At 38.2% G+C, this 20,347-nt stretch overlaps 1 protein-coding gene and 1 long non-coding RNA gene across 3 annotated transcripts in view; one reads left to right on the forward strand and one right to left on the reverse strand.

The window, feature by feature from the left end:
* Positions 1-20,347, forward strand: part of ppp2r5b (protein phosphatase 2, regulatory subunit B', beta) — a 46,275-nt gene that overhangs the window by 4,750 nt on the left and 21,178 nt on the right. Inside the window, exon 2 of the mRNA XM_007574604.2 lies at positions 17,211-17,407. Coding sequence (XP_007574666.1) covers positions 17,211-17,407 — 197 coding nt within the window. The remainder of the gene's footprint in view (positions 1-17,210; positions 17,408-20,347) is intronic.
* LOC107833283 (uncharacterized) overlaps positions 1-20,347 on the reverse strand; it is a 48,153-nt gene that overhangs the window by 2,769 nt on the left and 25,037 nt on the right. Inside the window, exons 2-5 of one of the 2 annotated variants that reach the window (XR_001659009.1) lie at positions 12,951-13,076; positions 12,622-12,747; positions 12,454-12,537; positions 5,518-6,088 (exon numbers count right to left, since the gene is read on the reverse strand). This is a non-coding gene — a long non-coding RNA (uncharacterized LOC107833283). Of the gene's footprint in view, positions 1-5,517; positions 6,089-12,453; positions 12,538-12,621; positions 12,748-12,950; positions 13,077-20,347 lie in introns of those variants that run through there. The other variant, XR_001659008.1, reaches the window with a different exon arrangement.

A 20,347-nucleotide genomic window follows, 5' to 3' on the forward strand; every position in this document is an offset into this window, starting at 1 on the left:
GTATTTGTCTTAATTTAGAAAAAAAATTGCTAAACACCTTACAGGTGAAAGTATTACAGTTGGTTGTTTATTGGGTGTTTTTCTCCTTTTTCTTCTTCCTTGTTGTAATTGTGATTTTTTTTTTACATATAATGTGAAAACTATATTTAACACTAACATCGGGACCAATAAAGATATTAATATCGAATTGATGCATCTCTAATTTGAAACTGTAGAGGATATTTTCTAATCTACACATTATCAAACTAGAAATACATTACATACATAAATATACAACGTCATTGATGCTTTGGTGAAATGCTGAAGAGCAACTTGTAGAGAAAAGCACCAATTTTACGCCATCAGTAAGTTTATAAAGACACAACCTGTGATTGGTGATGCCAAGCCAATCACAGGTTTTATGCCAATTTTATTGGCATAAAATTGTGATTTTGTGTGATCATGTGTAAGTCGCGCCTGTGATAGGAGTGCTGATGCGGTCGGGGTTTGGATAATAGACAGATAATGTGATCTTACAGAGAGACGGTATCTCTGAGTCTCCAGTAAACACAGATCGGACCTGGGAGCCGCAGGGATGATCGAAGCAGCCAGCTGATCAATAGGTGAAGGCTGAGGGTAACCAGGTCCAATAAGTCGTTTTACAGAGGATTCATGTACGGCCTCTGGGTTACAGCAGCGTCTCTACGTGTGTTTACAGTGCAGAGGATACAAAGAGCGACGACACATCGCTCAGGTCCAAACCGGGCAGAATGAAGCTAAAGAGCAGAGAAAAAGGTTTGACTGGAAAATTACATGTTTTATTCCCACTGGGAGCAAAAGAACTATGGGACTGTCTACAATGAATGAATGAATGAATGAATGAATGAATGAATGAATCAATCAATCAATCAATCAATCAATCAATCAATCAATTAACCAACCAATCAACCAATTGCTTCATCCATCCATCCATCCATCCATCCATCCATCCATCCATCCATCCATCCATCCATCCATCCATCCATCCATCCATCCATCCATCCACCCTTTGGTTCATCCATCCATCCATTGAACAGAAATAGGAATCTGGGACTTTTGACTCTGTAAAATTTTTCGTTTTGTAAATTGTTGGTTGAAACACAGAACTGATTGTGAATCTTTCCGTCTGTTTCTATCACTAAACACTGATGGAGTAAAAAGGACAATTTTCTTACGATTTATCCCCAGAACGAAGCCTCGATGTTGTTTTAAGCTTCAAATTATCCAGTGAATCAAAGCTAAAATTGAGCTCTACTTGATTCCCCACAGAAACTCTCGCTTCATGTTTTTCAGAAATGTCACTTTTTCGACTCTAATTATGCTCAGGAAATGGATCTTTAAAACAAGTAGAGCAGAACCTCAAATGGGATGAGTATCGAAGTCATATTAGAGATGCAGAACTCAGAGAACAAGATGAGTATTTTAAAAAAGTCAACCTTCACACATTTACCGAGCCTAAACATGGAGGTGAAACTGGCTTCCTGACTTTACAGGCTAATCATGTTGTCAAGTCATCAGAAAGAGGCTGAGAGCTCAGAGAAAATGTAAAGGAAAGGATTCTTCTGTTTTAGCGCCATCATGCACAGAGTAAAGTGAAACAAAATGCTGACTCAATCAGATAAACAAACTGAGAAGTGGAGTCCATTAAAGTAAAGGCGATCTGGGCTGAAGGGTTCTGAAAAGTATCTAAACTAATCTGACACAGATCCAAACCTGGAATTTCAGGGATTCCGTAAAAACCTGTCAGCGTTTAGAACAATCTAATTTCTGTGACGGTTCTCCGCTCCTTGACCTTCAGCTGCGATGTGCCCCCCTGGGGTCATGACTCCCATTTGGCTCCCTGGTCTTGGGTTTTGGGCCATTTCTGTCGGGACAAACCAGAGTTAAGGTCACATTGTATCCATTATGCATTCAGGAGGCCAGCAGAGGCCAGCTGACAAACTCCTGAGACAGACGGTACAAATGTGGACCCAGAAGGACTTCAGGAGATTTCTGATTGGTCGTCCTAAATACGACCAATCAGAGAAAGAAAGAACAAGACCATCAATGCAGACATCAGGAAAAAAACTTGGTCTTGGTTTGGGTGAAGTGAACTGCGGTTCAGTTTGAAGGCAGATGTGAATATAAGCGGACCGGAGACCGCTCCAAAAGCAGGAAGCAGACTACAGCGCAGGGGATTCTGGGTAAATACAACCTTAACAAACACGCTTGTATAGAACCAGCAGGAGAAATGACTTCTGGTCTTTTACCAAAGACAAAAGAGAAATCCTACAACTGAAAAAAATATTAACTTATTGCCAACAAACAGCTGACTGTCTTAAGGTCTTAGTCTGGTTTTGTACTCAGATGAAGTATAAAAAAAGAGTAAAAAGTGAATTTTGCATAACAGGTTCCTTTTAAATACCTCATCACAGCGTTATATTAATCCTCAGTGAAGGTGGAAATGCTGCAGGCAGATGATTAGTTTGGAGGTTGGGACCTTTTTGGGTTTCATCATGTATTACTATTGTAATTATATCTGGAGCTGCCCGAGGTTTGAAAACTGACAGAATGTTGCAGTAATAACATTTATTAAAAGCCTCACTGGGTGTTTGCTTTGTGTGCTTCTTACGAAAACATAACAGTGGGGACATTTTTTGGTCTGTGTTGGGATCTGAGAGAGAATCGTTCTGCCGCTAGCAGTTAGCTCATCACAAACCCAGAGATAAAACACGCAAACTCAGCTGCGTGATAATCACTGATAATCACTTTTACCCACTTCTTCACTTGGTTTTACACCAGTTGGAGAATAGTTTAGTATCAACATGATTTAGTTCTTTCTTGTTAAGATTTTACTACTTTTTACTCGGCGTTTCATGGTAGTTTTAGGTTGTATTTTTAGTATAAGTAGCTTTTTTTTTGCCATTTTATGTACAGTACTTTGGTTGTCAAGTATTTTTTAATTAGCTACAACACTCAAAGTTAGTTTCAGGTTTTGCACACTGCAGATTAAAGGTGGAAGAACTTCCAAAATTATTCTTCTTGTTCTCATTTCTTCACACTACAACAATCCGTCATTTTAACAGCAGTGTGTAAACTTTATATCCACCTGTAAACTTGTTTCTGTGGCTGAAAGCATAGATGGCATGAAAAACGGCCCAGTATATGAGGAAAATCCCATTGCTTACTGCTTCCATAAAAAAAAGCCCACCAGTAATGTGCCGCTCTCCCTTTTATTTCAGAAAGTAGTCCATCTGAGAGCTCGCATCTGTATTTAGAAGTCACAAGACGATCATATGAAAACCATTTCTGTGTCACCTGAGGCACAAGTTGAACAATCCTAGTGAAAGAACAAAATCACATCTTTTTCTGAGAACAGCGGCAGATGAGGAAAATATGAATTTATAGTCCTGCTTTACCACAGCTGTTGCTTACACCCAGCTGTGGTGTTGGATTTCCTCTCATCAAAAATTTATACCGGCTCGCTTATTATTGTCTGATACTGACGTGAAAGCAGCAGATTAGCAGCAGAAGGTTTTGAAAACGATTCAACACACCCAGCTTCGAATCTGAACATCATTCCCATCTACTGAAGCGGACGTTTTATGCCAAGTTCACATTTTATAGGGTTTTTATGCATCAATTTGGGTCAAAAAGCAGCTCAAGCGCTTAAAAAAACACCCTGCTAGTTTTTGGCTATAAGTTAATATTTTTTTTTGCGTCTGGAAAATAAGCCGTTTCAAAATCCTCCCGATTATTAAGTCACATTCGACGAACACGGCGCTGTTACCCACCAAACCTAGATGAGGCCCAGCACATTTGGTCACCTGGTTCTACTGCTGTATCAATTGTACAATGGCTGCTGGAAAAGACAAGTGTTTTGTTGTTGGCTTACTATTCAGAAACCACTTGCTGGATTATTGTTGGTTGTGCAGGAGGCTCTACTTCTGCTTTTCAAAGATGTATGGTTGTATAATTGTGCATCTGTTTGCAGCCGTTTTCACGTGCGAGTGTAAACGTCGAGTTGGGGGCGTGGACACAATTAGCTTATCTGGATTTAAAGCAACAAGAGGCCCTAAAACGGCTCACTCTGAAAGGCAGAACTGACCAGACTAAAATCTCATCATCTGAGGATGATTTTGTGCAAAATAAAAAGTAATAAACATGTTTTGTGTAGCCCTTAGATGTCCAAGGAAGCATAATAAACCCCCTTTAATTACCCAAGCTTTTTTTTCATGCTCACTTTACTATTCAAAAGAAATGCCCCAAAAGGTAAATAGCAATGCAAAAACATTCTCTGCCCTTGACATTTCCATCATCTGCTGCCGGCACCAGTGACTTTTAAAAGGCCTGCCGAGTGGCTTCAAATAACTCCACTAGGCCCTAAAGCATGTTGTGTTACCTTAGAGGGTGTTAAACCTCCTGCACCTGCACAAAACCCATTCTGCTGCTTTGTGCCAGTGGTTAAGTATCTCTAAAAGCCTTGAATCAGCCTGCAGATATCAGAGAGGCTCTACAGACAGTAAATGGATCAGACTTTGTTGAACAGAGGAACAGATGGAGAGTGAAAGCTGAGCGGCATGGCAGGAAGAATTAATTATTGTTGCATGCTTTGAGTTAATGTGTTACATAAATGCTAAATTTTTGCGCTCAGATCCTGTTTAGCATAAGAATTAGGGAGAGTTTTAGCTGTTTTATTTTAAACATTTGGCCGGTTTTATTATAATCGTTTAAATGCAGTTTAGCGGGTCAAAGTGTGCTTTCGCAAGCCTTCTGTTTCTGGTAGGAAATGCATTTCAAATGCTTCCACCGCTGTCTGCATTGTACAAAAATACACCACTGCTTGTGTTTCATAACAAGCTCAGAACTGGGCCATTTTCACAGCTAACAATGAGGGGATTAGACGGGGAGCATGACGCCAGATATCCACATCGAAACCAAAGGAGAAGAAAGAAACGCTGCTATCTTGCGATATATGGATTCAGAAAGACGTGAAGGGAAGGTGTTTAGATGTGAAGAGCTGCGTTTGAAAGCAAAACAAACCCGTTAGCCTTCAGTTTTAACCACATTTAGAGGCTGCGTCAGTGATCAAAAGGGGATGAATTTAGAAGAACAAGTTGGTAATTCACAAACTAAACTCAGGAAAGGATGTTCACACGTGGTCAAGTTGCTTTTTGTTAACTGCAAGAACAGGAAACAAGTCGAAGATGCTGTCTAAAGCAACCCACAGCAAAACACTGGGAGAATGGTTGGAAAGTGACCAAAAACAAACCTGAAGAACCGTCTGCTTGTTTCCAGGAGAACTTCAGTTAGTGTAAATCGGAGATATATAATCTGCCTTGCACATTTTACCTGTTTATGGTAAAATATCTAAAAAATTACAGACTGTATCTAAATCAGGGACGTTCAAACTTTTTATGTGCTAAAATCATCAGCTAAAATAAATAATCAAAAATGTTGTGATTTTTTTCCTACCTACTCAACAATAAACTAACCGTGATGCATTTAAAAAAAAAAAAAAAAGCAGATTTTGGTCCACAAAGGTGTCCTTTAGAGTAAAAGTCAATGAGCAGATGTGGTTCTAGTTGCTGGGAAAAGATGATCACCTTGTGTTGCAACGTCTTTGTGGGTGGATTTTAGTGAAAAGTCTCCAATTTATTTAACTTATTGTAATATTGTGGTCAGGGGGCCGCACAAAATTAGTCCGGGGGCCACAAATGGTCCCCTCCCCCCACTTTGGTGAGTAGTTTTAAATATAGTTATTTTTTTATTCATAAATCCACTCAGAGAATAAACAAAGCGATGTAACAAATAGCACCCAGTGTGTTAGTTAGTGTGTTTGTTCATATCATAACAATCAATGTACAGATGATTGTGTTTTAAACGCAGTGTTTACTGTAACGCTTCACCTTCTCCAGCAGCCTGGATGTGGTGACTGAATGACTCCTGGTGCGCGTTTCAGGCCCGGCCGGGTCGGTCCGGTTTAGTGTTACAGAAGACGTGGAGTAGTTTCTGCTCTCAGATCAATTAAGAGAAAGAGTGGGGGGAGAAGAAAGTGGATGAGCGGATGAGGAAATGACTTAACATTAAGCTGATAGGTGGAGCAGGAGCAGAGAGGGAGGAGGAAATTTAAAAAAAGCAAAGGAAACTGGTTGGCAGAGGATGTGATAAAAAGCCAAACAATGCAATAACTCTGAAGTTATCATCACAACCTAAACATTGGAAGCAGAGAGAATAAAACATTAAACACGCAGAAATTATATGATCTCACTGAACCTGACGTAATAGATAAAACCACTTGATAAATTAAAATGAGCTCAATAATTTCCATTGGAAGTGCAACGTTGTTTACAGAAACATCATAATACGTTTTATTTATGTTTTCAGCTATGTGTGGTTTTTATTTCTGTTTTATTCATTATTCATTGTTTTTGGTTACCATGTTTCATTTTGGATATTTAAAATATCTTCCAGCTCCAGTGGTTCGTATTCTTCACAAAATTAAAGTTTATTTGTCTTTGAGAGGGAGAACTTGCATAATTAAGCCGCTATCAATCAATATATCACGTGAAAATTGTCTCAAAACAACATTATCGTTTATCACAATAATTACTAATCGTCCAGTCATGAAAGGTGCAGTCCTCACAAATTGCAGAGATATACTGAAAAGGGAAACATCTAATCCAGCTTTCTATTTAGAAACACATCAACCTCAGAAAAGAGCAGCTGAGTCTCAGTCAAATTCAGGGAGATGTGATTTATTTTCTCTCCACTTTATCACATTTTCTTATCTGTGAGCGACGCAGCGGCGAGGCAGAAAGCTGCTAATCGGATGTTGAAGATGTCTCCAGCTGGGAGAGCTTCGGCCCAGATTTGTTTACTAACTGTCGGCCATTTCTGTTTACATCCTACCAGCAAATATTATTTCCAGAGGAGATTTTTATTACCCTCATAACCCGAAAGTAATTAGAAAATACGTTTGGAGGTTTAATAAAGGGGATAGTAAGCGTCCTTTTTGTCAAAAGTGCTGCTGATTTCAGCAGCTTCACTGCGAGGAAACGTGGTTATGTGACTTCAATGCATACTATCCAGCAGCAGGAGGAGGCAGAGGGATTTTTCTATGATTAGAGCAATAAATGAATCCAAACAACTGAAACAAATTAAAATAATATATAAACCAAAGTTTTTCATGATAAGATACATCATAATTTGTTGTAAACATGGCATTATGTCGGAAATGGATCCACACGAAAGAAGTGAAGTGAACGTTGAGCATGTGTTTGAATGTGGCTATGATCAGGGTCATGGGGTCAAAGGTCAGGCTCCCACTTCTACTGGCTTTACACTGTACTAGTTCAGTATTAGTGGATTTTCCGTGGAACGTCTCTCTAGATTATTTGTGGGAATTGAGCAAACCTGAAATATTCCTAAGAAAATGCATCTTGAGAAGCTGAACCTCACTGGTGCGATGCTATTGGCTGGTGTTTGCAAAGCATCCAATCCAGGAGTGTCATTTATTCTCCTTGGCACTGATTGGCTGAACCCGACGACCATAGGTGTTAGCTGCTGTTGTTGTGCTAAGACGGTTTCTACTGTGTGTATTAATGCATATTAATGTATATTTAGTGTTTAAACAAATAAAATAGTCAGTTTTAAGTGTTTTTACAGTGGCTGTAATCCCAGTGATCCACTATAATTGATTAACCAATCCTTTTGATGCAATCCCAGATTAACAGATTATTGTGCTAGATCAACTGGTAGATTTTTTTTTACTTTCAACACATTTAACATAAATGTTAAATAATCTGCCAGTGGAACTAGCACTTTTTTTTAAAAATCAATATTAAGGAAGTATTTACTTAAAACAAGCTGCTATATCTTGCTGAAAAGTTACTTGTAAGTTAGTTTTTTCTGATTTCTAGTGTATTTAGATACTTGACATGAAACTAGACCAAAAACAATCTTGTTAAGCTTCATTGTTTTTGCAGTGTAACATTAACCTATAACATGGGTATCTGGGTTGTTTCTGCGGGTCTTGTACCAGGGTTTGTTTTTAGCAGATTCAGTTTCAGAGCTGATTACAGGAACTGCCCGCTGGAAGTGTTTATGTTTTTGAGGACAATCTGCTGTGGCGGACATCGCTCGCCGCTGAACGCAGCAGTATGAGCGGACCAATATGCTGATTCACAGAATCTGCTAGAACACATTAAAGGCCTTATTTTCAAGGAGAGCATGTTTTAAAGCCCAGTTCTGTCTGCTGCTGGTCGGGCTGTAACGGCGGACTGCAGGCTGCTGCTCATTAATTGTTTTAGATGCACTACATTAGCCCTGACTAGGTATTATGCTAATATATGATGTTAGCTGACTAATGACAAAATGAAGGAAATCACAAAACAAGTAAACAAACCAAGAAATAGAAAAAGGATATCTAACTAGTTGAGTAATTTAGAATGAAACTTTTAAAACTAAAGTTTGGTATTGTTAGCATTGAACAGATTTACATATATTAAAAATTACTAAGTATTGCACAGCTACGGCAAGATATTGGTGTATTTATTTTATGTCTTTGATTTCAGGTGAGATTTTTTTACTTATTTTTTTGCCTACTAGTTTGCGGCTTGTGGGTAAATGAAAAAAAAAAAACAAGTCTAGTCAAGTTTGTTTGTATTTATATGCAAGTTCAATGTGCTTAACACTATAAAAACGTAACACAGTGACCAATTATGAACCAGCAGTTAACATTATTTATGATAAATGTCATCAACCGAATCACCAAGCAAAGATGCATCAGATATGTTGATCAATATTCTTGTTATTGTGAATCAAAAGCAACTCGAAGCAGGAGGGCTTTTAGTCTAGATTTAATGGAAGTCAGTGTTTTGGCTGTTTGTTCCAGATCTGTGGAGCATAGAAGCTGAATGCTGCTTCTCTATGTTTGGCTCTGGTTCTTCAGACCAGAACCAGAAGACCTGAGAGGTCCGGATCTTTAATGATTTGTGTTGCTAAGCCGTTCAATGATTTATAAACCAAGAGTCTGTTCTCCTAAATTAAAGCACCAAGATAATTTATGTGCAGGCGAAAATGACTGAGCTCTCCAGGTTTCTGCTTGTCCAGTGAGCAGGACGGTGGAGTGGACGTTGCTGCTGTGATCGGGTCGGGATTAGATTATTTAAAGATGGACTTGAAGTGCGTCACGTAAACCCCTTAAGGCGGTATTTATACCGCCCTGACTTTTACGCCGCACGGCGCCTCAATGCTAATAGCTGCTGTTCCCTTCTCCTATTTATAACCGCGTCTTCTTTATTTGCCTCTTTCCCCCTTTCCTTCCCTCCGTTTCTCCATGCTGTTTGCGTCACTCTATCTGTGCATTGACAGAGGTGCAGAGGCGGCTTCGCTGAAACAGAAGCTGTCCTCCTTTCTCTCCGTCTCTCTCTCTCTCTCTCTCTGTGTCACACACTCAGCCCCAAACAGAATAACTGTTATTTAAAGACGAGAGCGGCTCATTTAAGGAAAAAAAAAGCCTCAGAGAGATGGAGAAGAGGAAGGGAAAGATGGAGGGAGAGGACCAAGGGAGGTACCCAGGGATGGAAAGATGAGAGAGGAGGAGGAAGAGGATGATGTCATTCTTTAACCCTATACCACTCCCCTCTTTTTCCTCCTTTTTCCTCCCTATTCTCCACCTTCTCTCTCTCTCCAGAAGGACTATATTTAGATTTATGCAGCTGTGTGTGTTTGAGCTGCTGATTCTTATGTATCGCTGCTCCTTTTACCAAGCCCTCCTCTTCCTCCTCTCCATTTTCCCCAGCCACATCATTGCTCCCTCACCTTTTTGCAGATGTTGTATAATTATCAACAAGGCTTATTTAAAGTGAAAAACATCTCGTCTCTGCAGCCCAACTCTGTTTAAATAATGTCCCTGTGTCATACAAAAAGTGCCATCACTTTAAAAAATAAAAATAAAAATATCTAACGCAAACACACGGATGCTTTCAGGGGTGACTGAGAGCAAAACTGGAAATAATATTGTGTACAAAAAAATACCAGCAGTAAATACCGCCTTTGTTTATGTAAATAGCAAAGCGCTGCTGCTTTATTTCTACACGGCCTCTACAAACACAGGCAGCGTGTGACTCACTGCCAGAGGAACATTTCTGTTGGAGGGATAGCTCACATTTTATTTTATTTTTTTCAAATGAGCATCTATTTAAAAGGCACGATTGGATTTTGACTCTATTGTTAAACTTAAAATTGCACTTCTAATGGCAATTTAAATTAAATATTAAAATTTAAATTAAGAATGTCTGTTTTGTATTTTCATAAATACAGTAAAATGTACATAAATCTGTAGTCATTGTGGAATATTTTACTCTGGTTTTGATTAGTCTGTGGTTGTGTCCAGATTCAGGGGCTGCATCTCTAAAACGTTCAGATTCGTTCCTGCTCTTGCCTCAGAGTTTGCTCTGTTGCCTAGCAACCGTGACATCAGAATTCCAACGTAATGGAATGTAGCTGTTGAGTTTTCCAACAGCCAAAAAATAAAATAAAGAAATCCAGCCTCTAAAGTAGAAATAAAACGCCACAGCTCTTAGTGTCTGTGCTTTGATAAAACTGAACTTAAGTTTCCCATTTAATCAAATCCAGTTAACTTTAATTAAGATGCTTGTTAGCTAACAGCTAGCTGTTTCTCAGCAGATAGCTACAATAGATGATAAGCTATCAGTTAATAGCTAAATATTAACTGGGAGGTAATATTTAATATACTAGTTAGCTATATCAGTTAACATTTCAGCAGTTAGTTAACAGTTAATTAGCTGTTAACTAGCTGCTAACTATTATCTGTTAGTTAACTGCTGAAATATTGCTAGCTAGCACTACTAGTTAACAGTTCATCAGTTAGCTAACAGCTAATAGTTAGCTAATAGCTAACAGTTAACTAACTGTTCAGCTGTTAGCTAACGGTTTGCTAATTATTAACTGTAGGCTATGTTAACTGTTATTTAATACCTAAATGCTAACTATTAGCATTTAGCCAACATCTTTAACTACCTAGCAAGACAGCTAACAGTTAGTTAAACAGTATGTCAATCAAAAGGAGTACCTGCTATGTTAAAAAAGCCCTTGTGATAGTTTTTTATGTTAACATTGTTTGAACACTGATATCATGATTGTATTTAGCAGTTATTTAAAAAAAATAAAGGCATTAAAACATCAACATGTGTGCAATTAGTCTATATGTTGTGTTTCACTAAATTGAGTTTGTGAAATAAATGAACTTTTCAATAATATTCTAATATACTGAACAAGCCTNTAACTAACTGTTCAGCTGTTAGCTAACGGTTTGCTAATTATTAACTGTAGGCTATGTTAACTGTTATTTAATACCTAAATGCTAACTATTAGCATCTTACTGATGCTTACCCTTATACTGAACAAGCCTGTACCTGCTTCACCTTTCTAATGAAAACATGACAGATTAGAATATTACACCAGACTACATATATATATATATATATATACATATATATATATATATAAAACTATTTTAATAAAGAAATGTGGGCTTTATTAATGAAAAGCTTTAGTAATACCTGTGTAAAGGTAATTTTAATTTGACAAACGAGCCTCAGCAGAGCTCACAGTCTAATTTATTTTGTAGGCTGTGTTGCAGTAAGTGTGAGGTGTTTCCTGCTATAGAATCTATCAGATGTAAAATCAAGGTTAAAAATAAAAATAGTATAGTTCACTTGACCGGCCGCCGGGCTGAGGTTCTGTTCGCAGTGTGCGTTTCACAGAGGAAGGTCATTTTTATCGACTGCAGCCCACTGCACTCCTTATAAGAAAAGAAGCCGTACATTGGGTCTCCTGTGTGAGCCTCAGTGTGTTTGGCATTATTTCCCACAATGCTGAGGTGGCTTTTTTAATTACTTGTCACACGGGTTGAAATGTTGTGACACACTCCGGTGACGAGACCAAAACTGGTTTCATTTTAGAGCCGATAACATCGTCAGGTCTAATGATTCCCTCAGTATTTCATTAGGAAGTCAATCATTTTGGCTTGTTGTGCAGTAATTGTTCTATGTGCACAAAGTTTTACTCTGATTTCCATCCTCTCTCCTTTTTTCTACGTACTTTTTCATCCACGTTTATATGTTTTTTCTCGGTTTTGTTGCAAGCAGTCTTCAGCAGCAGGAGCTGCTGCCAGGTCTCCGGAGCAACAACTAATTTGAAAGTCTTTTTACAAAACGTCCCAGTAATTGAGGAAGGCACTGTAAATTTAAAATTTGTTGCTTGTGTCTACTTATCTAGATTCTCCAGCTTTATAATGCAGTGTTGATGGATTAAAATAAACTCTTTAATGTAGCTGCACTCCATCTTTAAGTTATTTCACCGACATGTTGGCAGTTTTCGTGAAAACTTCTGCAAGTTTGTCCTTTTATACAAGTTTTCTAGACTTACCTTCCAATTATTATTCCAACTTTTTGAAATGTTTTGCTTGTTCCCAACTTTAATTTCATAAGTTTGTATTAGATTGTTGAACATCTTTTTAAAAAATAAATGTTACAGCGGTTTCCAATATCTGTTTGTGAAGAGACGGTGCAAGAAAAGAACAATTTCCAAAATTACCTAATGGAGTCGTTTGTTTTCTGAATTGGAGTTAATTTTTGTCCGCCTACTCTCTTCCTGAGTCTGCTCGGGGATCAGGCGTAGGTGGTTTACCTTTGCTGAGTGCGGTGATTTCCTTTAATTGAGCTGAAACAAACAGAAATATAAAACTGAACTGTTGTAAAACTGATAGTGAGCGCCTTGTTCTGCAGTTACTGGAGTAACAACTACATTTCCATTGTCAGAAAACATGAGGCTTCCTCGTCAAGCATTAAGTTGTTAAAAAACAGAGAATAATTTTTTTCTTTTCTCCTCAGTTTTTTAGGCTTTTTCGCATTCTTGTCCTTCACCTTTTTACCCACATTTGTTCTCTTACCTCTCAACACAAATGCAGTTTTCACGTCTTTATTTCCTCCGCTTTCCTTTCAGTCCCATCTTCTCCACATTCAGAGATGGTTACATTTCACCTTCACAGTCTGGGGAGAAAAAGCAGAAAAGACAAGGGAAGGAGAAAGATTAAAAGAAAAACAGAAAAATGGAGCGTAAAGTTCTCAATCTAACCTAAAGACGTGTTGGTGGTGAAATAAGTGAGTTTGTTGAGGAACAGTGGGAACTTTGCTGCCAGTCACTCAAACTGGCTGCAGTTCAGGAACAAACTGGAACTTCTCAGCGACTCACCGAGTGTCAAACCAAAAACAGCCAAACAAAAAGAAAACCGCGTCGACAACGGAGAGAAGACACAGCGAAGATTCGTGCAGATAAAAGCTTCATCAGAAGAAGTAAAGGAGACCTAATATCTGGACTTTATATCGTTAGATAAATTAACCTTCAAGACAAACGGTAATGAGGAATCAAAGTTTTCCGTCTTGATCAGATTCTGACTTCAGTTTGGAAATGTTTGCAGCTGTTTTGGTCACTTTTTTCTTTGAAATCAACGCTTAAGTTCACTTACATTTGCAGATATTTATTTATTTTGTGTTCCCAAGAGCTCCCATCACAGCATTTCAATCAAGTTAATGTCTGGACTTTGACTAGGCCGTGGCAACACATTGATTGCTTTTGTTGCAGGGTTTCGGGTTGTTATCTTCGTGACCCAGTTTGGACTTAAGATGGACTCCCTGCAGAGTTGATTAATGTTTGATTCAGTGAGAATTACTGCAGAACAAGCCCAGATCCCCACCCTGCCACCACCGTGCTAAACAGCACATTCATGTTTTTTTCTTATCGATCCGTAACTCAACTAATGATTATTTTAGTAATCAATTATTCTGACAATGAACTGGATAAAAATATTGGCTCATTCTGCAGATTTTTCATATAACCACTTATGTAACTTTTAAAAGTATGTATATTTATTTTACATATTTGTTAAAGTTGTCCCCAGGTTGCGACAGTACGTTATGAGACAGATCCTGTTAAAGCATCAATCTTCTCCACCTCCTGCGCAGCCACACAGCGGGTTATTGACAGTGCTAAGACCCGCCTCCTGGCTCTGATTGGTTGGTTCTAGTTAGCACTGGGAGAAGACAGAGGAGCTAACAAAGTCTCATAACAAACTGTCATCGCCTGGTGACAGCTTTAACAAAAATGTAGACAATATATTTTTTATAAAAGTTATTGCAGCTTGAAGTCTTTTTTCATGCAATACTAGAAATACATGAAAAAATGCAAATAAACAAAAATCTGAATTAATATTTAAACATTGTATTCCATGAAATGCAGCAGCAGCAGCAGCAGCAGCAGCAGCATTCCTTTAAGGATGCAGCTAAAATAATACTTCCAACATCAACATGTAAAAAGCTCAGTCTTTTCTGCTTCACTTAACATCAATACGCCGTAGGACTGATCTGTTGATTTATCTTTTTTATCTAATTAATACTTTGACAGCAACAGTTCCTCATTAACAGAGTTTTTGGCAGAATTTGAACCAGGTGAAGCTAAAACTAAAACACTTGAGAAGTTCTGACCAGAACTTATTAAATAATTGTCTTTTTTTATCTTATATGAAAAATGTGTAGATTTTCTGTACAGTTTTGGGTTAATCACTTCTTTTCAGTAAATAACGTTCTTTTGAGTCTGTATATAACACTTACTACATTAGCTGACAATTATTTCAATAATCATCATGATTAATCACTTCAGCCCTAAACTCTCTGTTCTCCAGTTTTGCTCTCTTGTTGTATTTACTGCCATCTTTGTGTGGAGGATTTTAGTGCATCGTCTCCTGGACTCCATGCTTAGCGCCACTTACTGGTCTGGAGGAGTAAAATAGCGTTTTGGGGCGTACTCTCTCTCTCTGTGTCCATGTAGATAAAAACATTTATGGAAATTTGTGTAGATGTGTTTTTAAAACCGATAACTGATTTTGAAAAAAACAAACAAAAACAAAACAAAACAAAACAAAATCTCTTTGTGTTTTTCTTTACACCCTTAAGATCCAGAGAACTACAAATGCTGCACTTATAATAGAAGTATATTCAACTAATAAAATACGTTTTTAATTATCTACTAATTTCCCTCCTAAATCCAGTAGCATAAGGGTGGCTTTAGTTTTTCCTGTGATCTTTCATTCCCGTGGCTGTGACTGATTTCTTAGCTACTCACACTTTTAGTTTTCTTCCTGTTTGACTCCATGGCAAAGGGAACAGATGGTCTAGGTGAGCCCAGAGGAGGTGAGAGGGCTCTGGGAGTGGAGGGGCTCCAGGCTCCCGCCCTCTTCACGCCTGCAGGTTAAGATGGGTTAAATTTAATCCTCTCCTCCTGTGATTCTGTCTGCGGGTAAAAACCTCGGCTCTTCCAATGCTCAGTTGGTGCAGAAAGCAACTCATGAACTTTTTAGTTTGGTTCCAAAAAGAGGAAAATAATCTATTTAGGACTTAATGTTCCCTGTTGAAACCAGTGTCTTTGATGGATTTCATGGTTGTATTTCCTCAGATGGGATGAAATGTCTGTCTGTGGAGAAGGACTTTCTTTATTAGACCTGAGCAGCTAAGTGCTGCGAAGGCCTATTGAAATGGTACTGTTTATTATTTTTTTTGTGTGTTTTTAGTAGATGCTTCATACTGGGGTAAAATAATTTAGCATCTTTATGTCAACAAGTCATTTAGATTCCTATTTTCTCCTGCAATCTAAATCTGGATGAAGATATAAATCTGAAATGCTGCCTGAGGCAGAAAAAACAAGTTTCATGCCCAACCTGAGACGGCCGATGATTCCTTCTGCAAGGTTTCCTTTTCAATCACGAGATCTGATCGGTTTAATAAACCTTTTATCTTCACAATCATCAGGTTTCTGTAGCTGCTGTCTGCATCTTAGCATGGTGACATTAGCATTGGTTTGAAGAGATGCTAACTATGAGGTGCTGTTTGTAAAGTTACACAGTAAAATATTAACAATAGTATTTTGGTTTGAGAAAAAAAGAAGATTCATTTTTCAAAGTCATATTTTCGCCATGTTATTCATACATTTATAAATGTCACATAGTTCCAAACTAAATATTTAATTCACTAGATAAATATTTCACTTGCAGATTAAATATTTAGTTGGGAATTTTGTTTGCCGGATCCAGAGCGAAATACTTAGCTAAATGTTTGAATTTAGTTTGTTCAGTTTAGTTTGCTGAGACGTTTGTTTTCTGGACAAGTGGCAGAAAACACTTGTCCAGAAATGCTGAAATACTGAGTTATTTTAAATCGCCTCATTTGTTCTAAGCTGAAGTTTATTCATAATAACTAGAGCATAAATTAATTACAACTTTTCTGGTTTTGCCAAAGACAGGAGAAATCCTCCAACCGTTAAAATCTGATGCTACTCCATTTCTGTTTACATTTTATGAAGAAGGAAGTTGTGCTCAGCATCTTCTTCAGGCGTTTTCATGTCGACGCAGCGCCACCACAGGCGAGGAGGGGAACAGGCTCTTCAAAGGGTTTGGATCGCTTGACGCGGTGCAGTGTGAAAACAAAACACACCAGCTGAAAATGTACCAAATGTTTCAGCTTTCGTTCCCAGTCGAACAGAGTAAATACAGTCATAGTTGATAAAGAGCAAATGAGTCTTATTTGTTGTTGCCATGTCCTGTAATATCGCCTGTAACTCCGTGTGCAGTCATTTGGTTTTGTGTGATGCTTAACAAGCTGAGCTGATAACTTTCACACTCCCAGGCTCCTGGAATCAACTCAGATTTCATTGTGTGTGATATGTAATCCCTGGGTTTCCACTGTCTGTGTGAAAGTCTGAGTTTTCGATGGTTTTACTGTGTTTGCAGCCAGCAGGTTGGTTCAGTGCAACAAACCAGGTGTTTTGAATGTTTGTGACAGATGTTAGGACTCGGATTGAGCGCAGAATCTGGAGGAATTTGCCGTGTTTGTGGACAAATGCCATCCCCTGTCTGTGTTTGTAAAGCAATGTTCTGGCTCTCCTTTCCTCATCACCTGAGAGAGAGAAGAAGAAACTTGTGCAACATGTGCTGGAGCTCTTTTGCTCACGCTCCCACTTTGTCAAACAGTTTATTTTCAAACACACAGAGGTTCTTTTGGGAATGGATTTAGCCGACTTTCTGGCTTTTAACGTTTTCCTCTCTCTGTGTTTCCTCCCACCCATGGCTCTCCCAGATGCCCCGGTGGCAGAGCTACATGACCTGTTCTGCAAGAAGCTGCAGCAGTGCTGCGTGCTGTTTGACTTCCTGGACTGCGTGGCCGACCTGAAGGGGAAGGAGATCAAACGTGCGGCGCTTAACGAGCTGGTGGAGAGCGTGGCCACCAGCAGAGGAGTCCTCATCGAGCCTCTCTACCCAGAGGCCATAAAGATGGTAAGACTAGCAGGAAGGTCAAAGGTTGAATGAGTTGTGATGAATTTAGTAGTTTTATTTATTTATTTTATATATATATATATATATTTATTAAACTTTTCAACATTTTAAGCAAAACTTAAACATTTGGGTCATAAACATAATTATGCTCTGATGTTATTATCTCCATTTTTTTATGTATTTATTTCAATCAGGTTTTTAAAAACAAGAAAACAAGCAATCAGAGAAAACATGTGCATATATAACCAAGAACAAAATGATTTGTTTTCCACTGCTTTTCTCTTTGAAAAGGAGCAGAAAGAAGTGAACACTTGTTTATTAATCCCAGCCTTTATCTCAATTTTACTGACTCAATAATTATAAATTTAAAAAAATAAAACCATGTTCGAATAGTCATGTGCCTGTTCAATGTACTGGGTCTAAAGAGCCAAAAAATAAATTATATTACATAGACAAAATGGTTACAAACTAACTCATAATGAGACAATAAACTCTACGGATCATAATAATAACAATCATGACAACAACTGAACACAGAGGATTAGAATATTTGCCAACTCCCTGCCAATAAATTCTTCTTAATCTGTGTTATATAGCAATAAATAAATAAATGCAAAAACAGAGGAAGAGATAGAAAAACTAATGATAATAATGATGGTAAGATAACCATAATAAGATAGTTGTTGTAACTGTAACTGGAGTTGTTTCTTGACTTTAGTTACAGTGATGATAAACATTTTCATAGTTGTTTGGATGTTTCATACAGATCTGGAAAAACTAAGAGCCCACTGCACTGAATCCCACTGAAAACCTCCAGGTTTATCCACCAAATATTGATTTCTGAACTCTTCCTGAGTTAAAACATCAGTATTGTTGTTTCTAAATTAATATTAACTTGTTTTCTTTGCATTTTTTTGAGGTCTGAAAGCTCTGCATCTTTTTGTTATCTTGACCATTTCTCATTTTCTGCAAATAAAAACAAAATTTTCACTTGGAATCTCAGAAATATGTTGTCAATAGTTGTTAGAATAAAAGAACAATGTTCATTTTACTCAAACATAAACCTGTAAAGAGGGCTGCTGTCATGGCGCAGGGGTTAAACACAGCCCACATATGGCAGCCCCAGTCCTCGATGAGACCCTTTAGGGCTGCACAAGCAAGAAGGTTCTGGGTTCGATTCCCGGCCCCGGTCTTTCTGCATGGAGCTTGCATGTTCTCCCTGTGCATGCGTGGGTTTTCTCCAGGTACTCCAGTTTCCTCCCACAGTCCAAAGACATGACTGTCAGGTTAATTGGCCTCTCCAAATTGCCCCGAGGTGTGAGTGTGTATGTGCATGGTTGTCTGTCTCCATGTTGCCCTGCGACAGACTGGCGACCTGTCCAGGGTGACCCCGCCTCTCACCTGGAACGTTAGCTGGAGATGGGCACCAGCACCAGAAAATGGATGGATGGATAAACCTGTAAAGAGTAAAATCAGAGAAACTGATCACTCTAAGTGGTTTCTTAATTTTTTCCAGAGCTGCATTTTTAAATTCAGTGTTCCCCTTAACTTGTCCCCTCCCTCCCTTATCCATAAATAGAAAAAGAAACAGCACTTAGTATCAGCATTGACTAGAACAAAAATATAATAACTGATAATATTACAATACAAAGGCTCTTGTAAGGAAATATTCTGTCCAACGTTTTCACTAAATCATCTTTATCATGCAGCCGACATGTTGGATAATTAAAAGGGACATAATTCAGGATAACATTCTGTCTTTGTGTCTTGGAGGAAATTTTTCCACTTATCCGTTTAAGGAAGAGACATTTTCCTGCACACAGAGTTAACATTCTCTAAAGCTTGTAAAGGACGAGCAGCGCCACATATTCATGTTATTTTATGTTTTTTTAAAATTATACTATAGATCCGTAACTCAACTAACGATTATTTTAGTAATTGATTATTCTTTTGATTATTCTGACAATTAATTGATTAATTGGATAAAAATATTGCAGATTTTTTTATATATAACTACTTAAAGCTCCAATAATTTTTAAAAAGTGTATATTTTTTACATATTTGCTAAAACTGTCTCCATGTCATGTTGGTATGTTGTGAGACAGATAACCTGTCAAAAGATGAATCTTATCCACCTCCTCAGCAGCCACACAGAGGGTGATTGACAGCACTAAGACCCGCCTCCTGGCTCTGATTGGCTGTTTCTAGTTAGCACTGGGAGAATGCAAAGGAGCTCATTTCTTTCAACAAATATGTAGACAAATGTTTATTTATAAAAGTTACTGCAGCTTTAAGAAGAAATTCCCAAATTTCAGTTCAATTAATGAACGCCAACATTCCCAAAACTACAATTTGCAGAGGTGCCAGAATATTAAACGATCGAGATGATGTGGAAATAGGTCAAAAGTGGATTGAGAACAAATTTAAAAAGATCTCCACGCACTAATCTAACCTGCATGGCATCAAAAAAAAAAAAAAAAGAGCATCTGGATGAACTGATAAGAGTGAGAATGGAGAGGAGAGCAAGAGCTAACAAAGAGGGAAGCATAAGTCTGCACACATGATGACAAGAAGAGGGATGGAAGGAAGAGATAAAGTGGAGCGTGCTGCAGAGAGTGGACAGCAGAGATCCCAGAGGAGCAGGAAAAGCCTGCAGCACCTATATAGCTGCTTATGGCATTCAGCAGCTCTACCCAGAGGTGTGAAAATGGGGTGGAAGGAAAGTGGAGGAACGATCCAATGTGCCGCTTTCTGCTTAAGAAAAGTCTCAATAATAGCAACGTGAAAAAAGAAATTGCTCTTTTGCAAAAGTTGCAGGGATGGGCAGCACCTTAGAAATTGGTGCAGTGCAACAAAACACAGAGTAACCTAAAAATATGCTTCTACTGTTTAGAAGATATTAGAGTCAAACTTGCTCCTCTGCATGAACTAATGAAGCCT

This window comes from Poecilia formosa, unplaced genomic scaffold, assembly GCF_000485575.1.
Source record: "Poecilia formosa unplaced genomic scaffold, Poecilia_formosa-5.1.2 Scaffold357, whole genome shotgun sequence".
NCBI lineage: Eukaryota > Metazoa > Chordata > Actinopteri > Cyprinodontiformes > Poeciliidae > Poecilia > Poecilia formosa.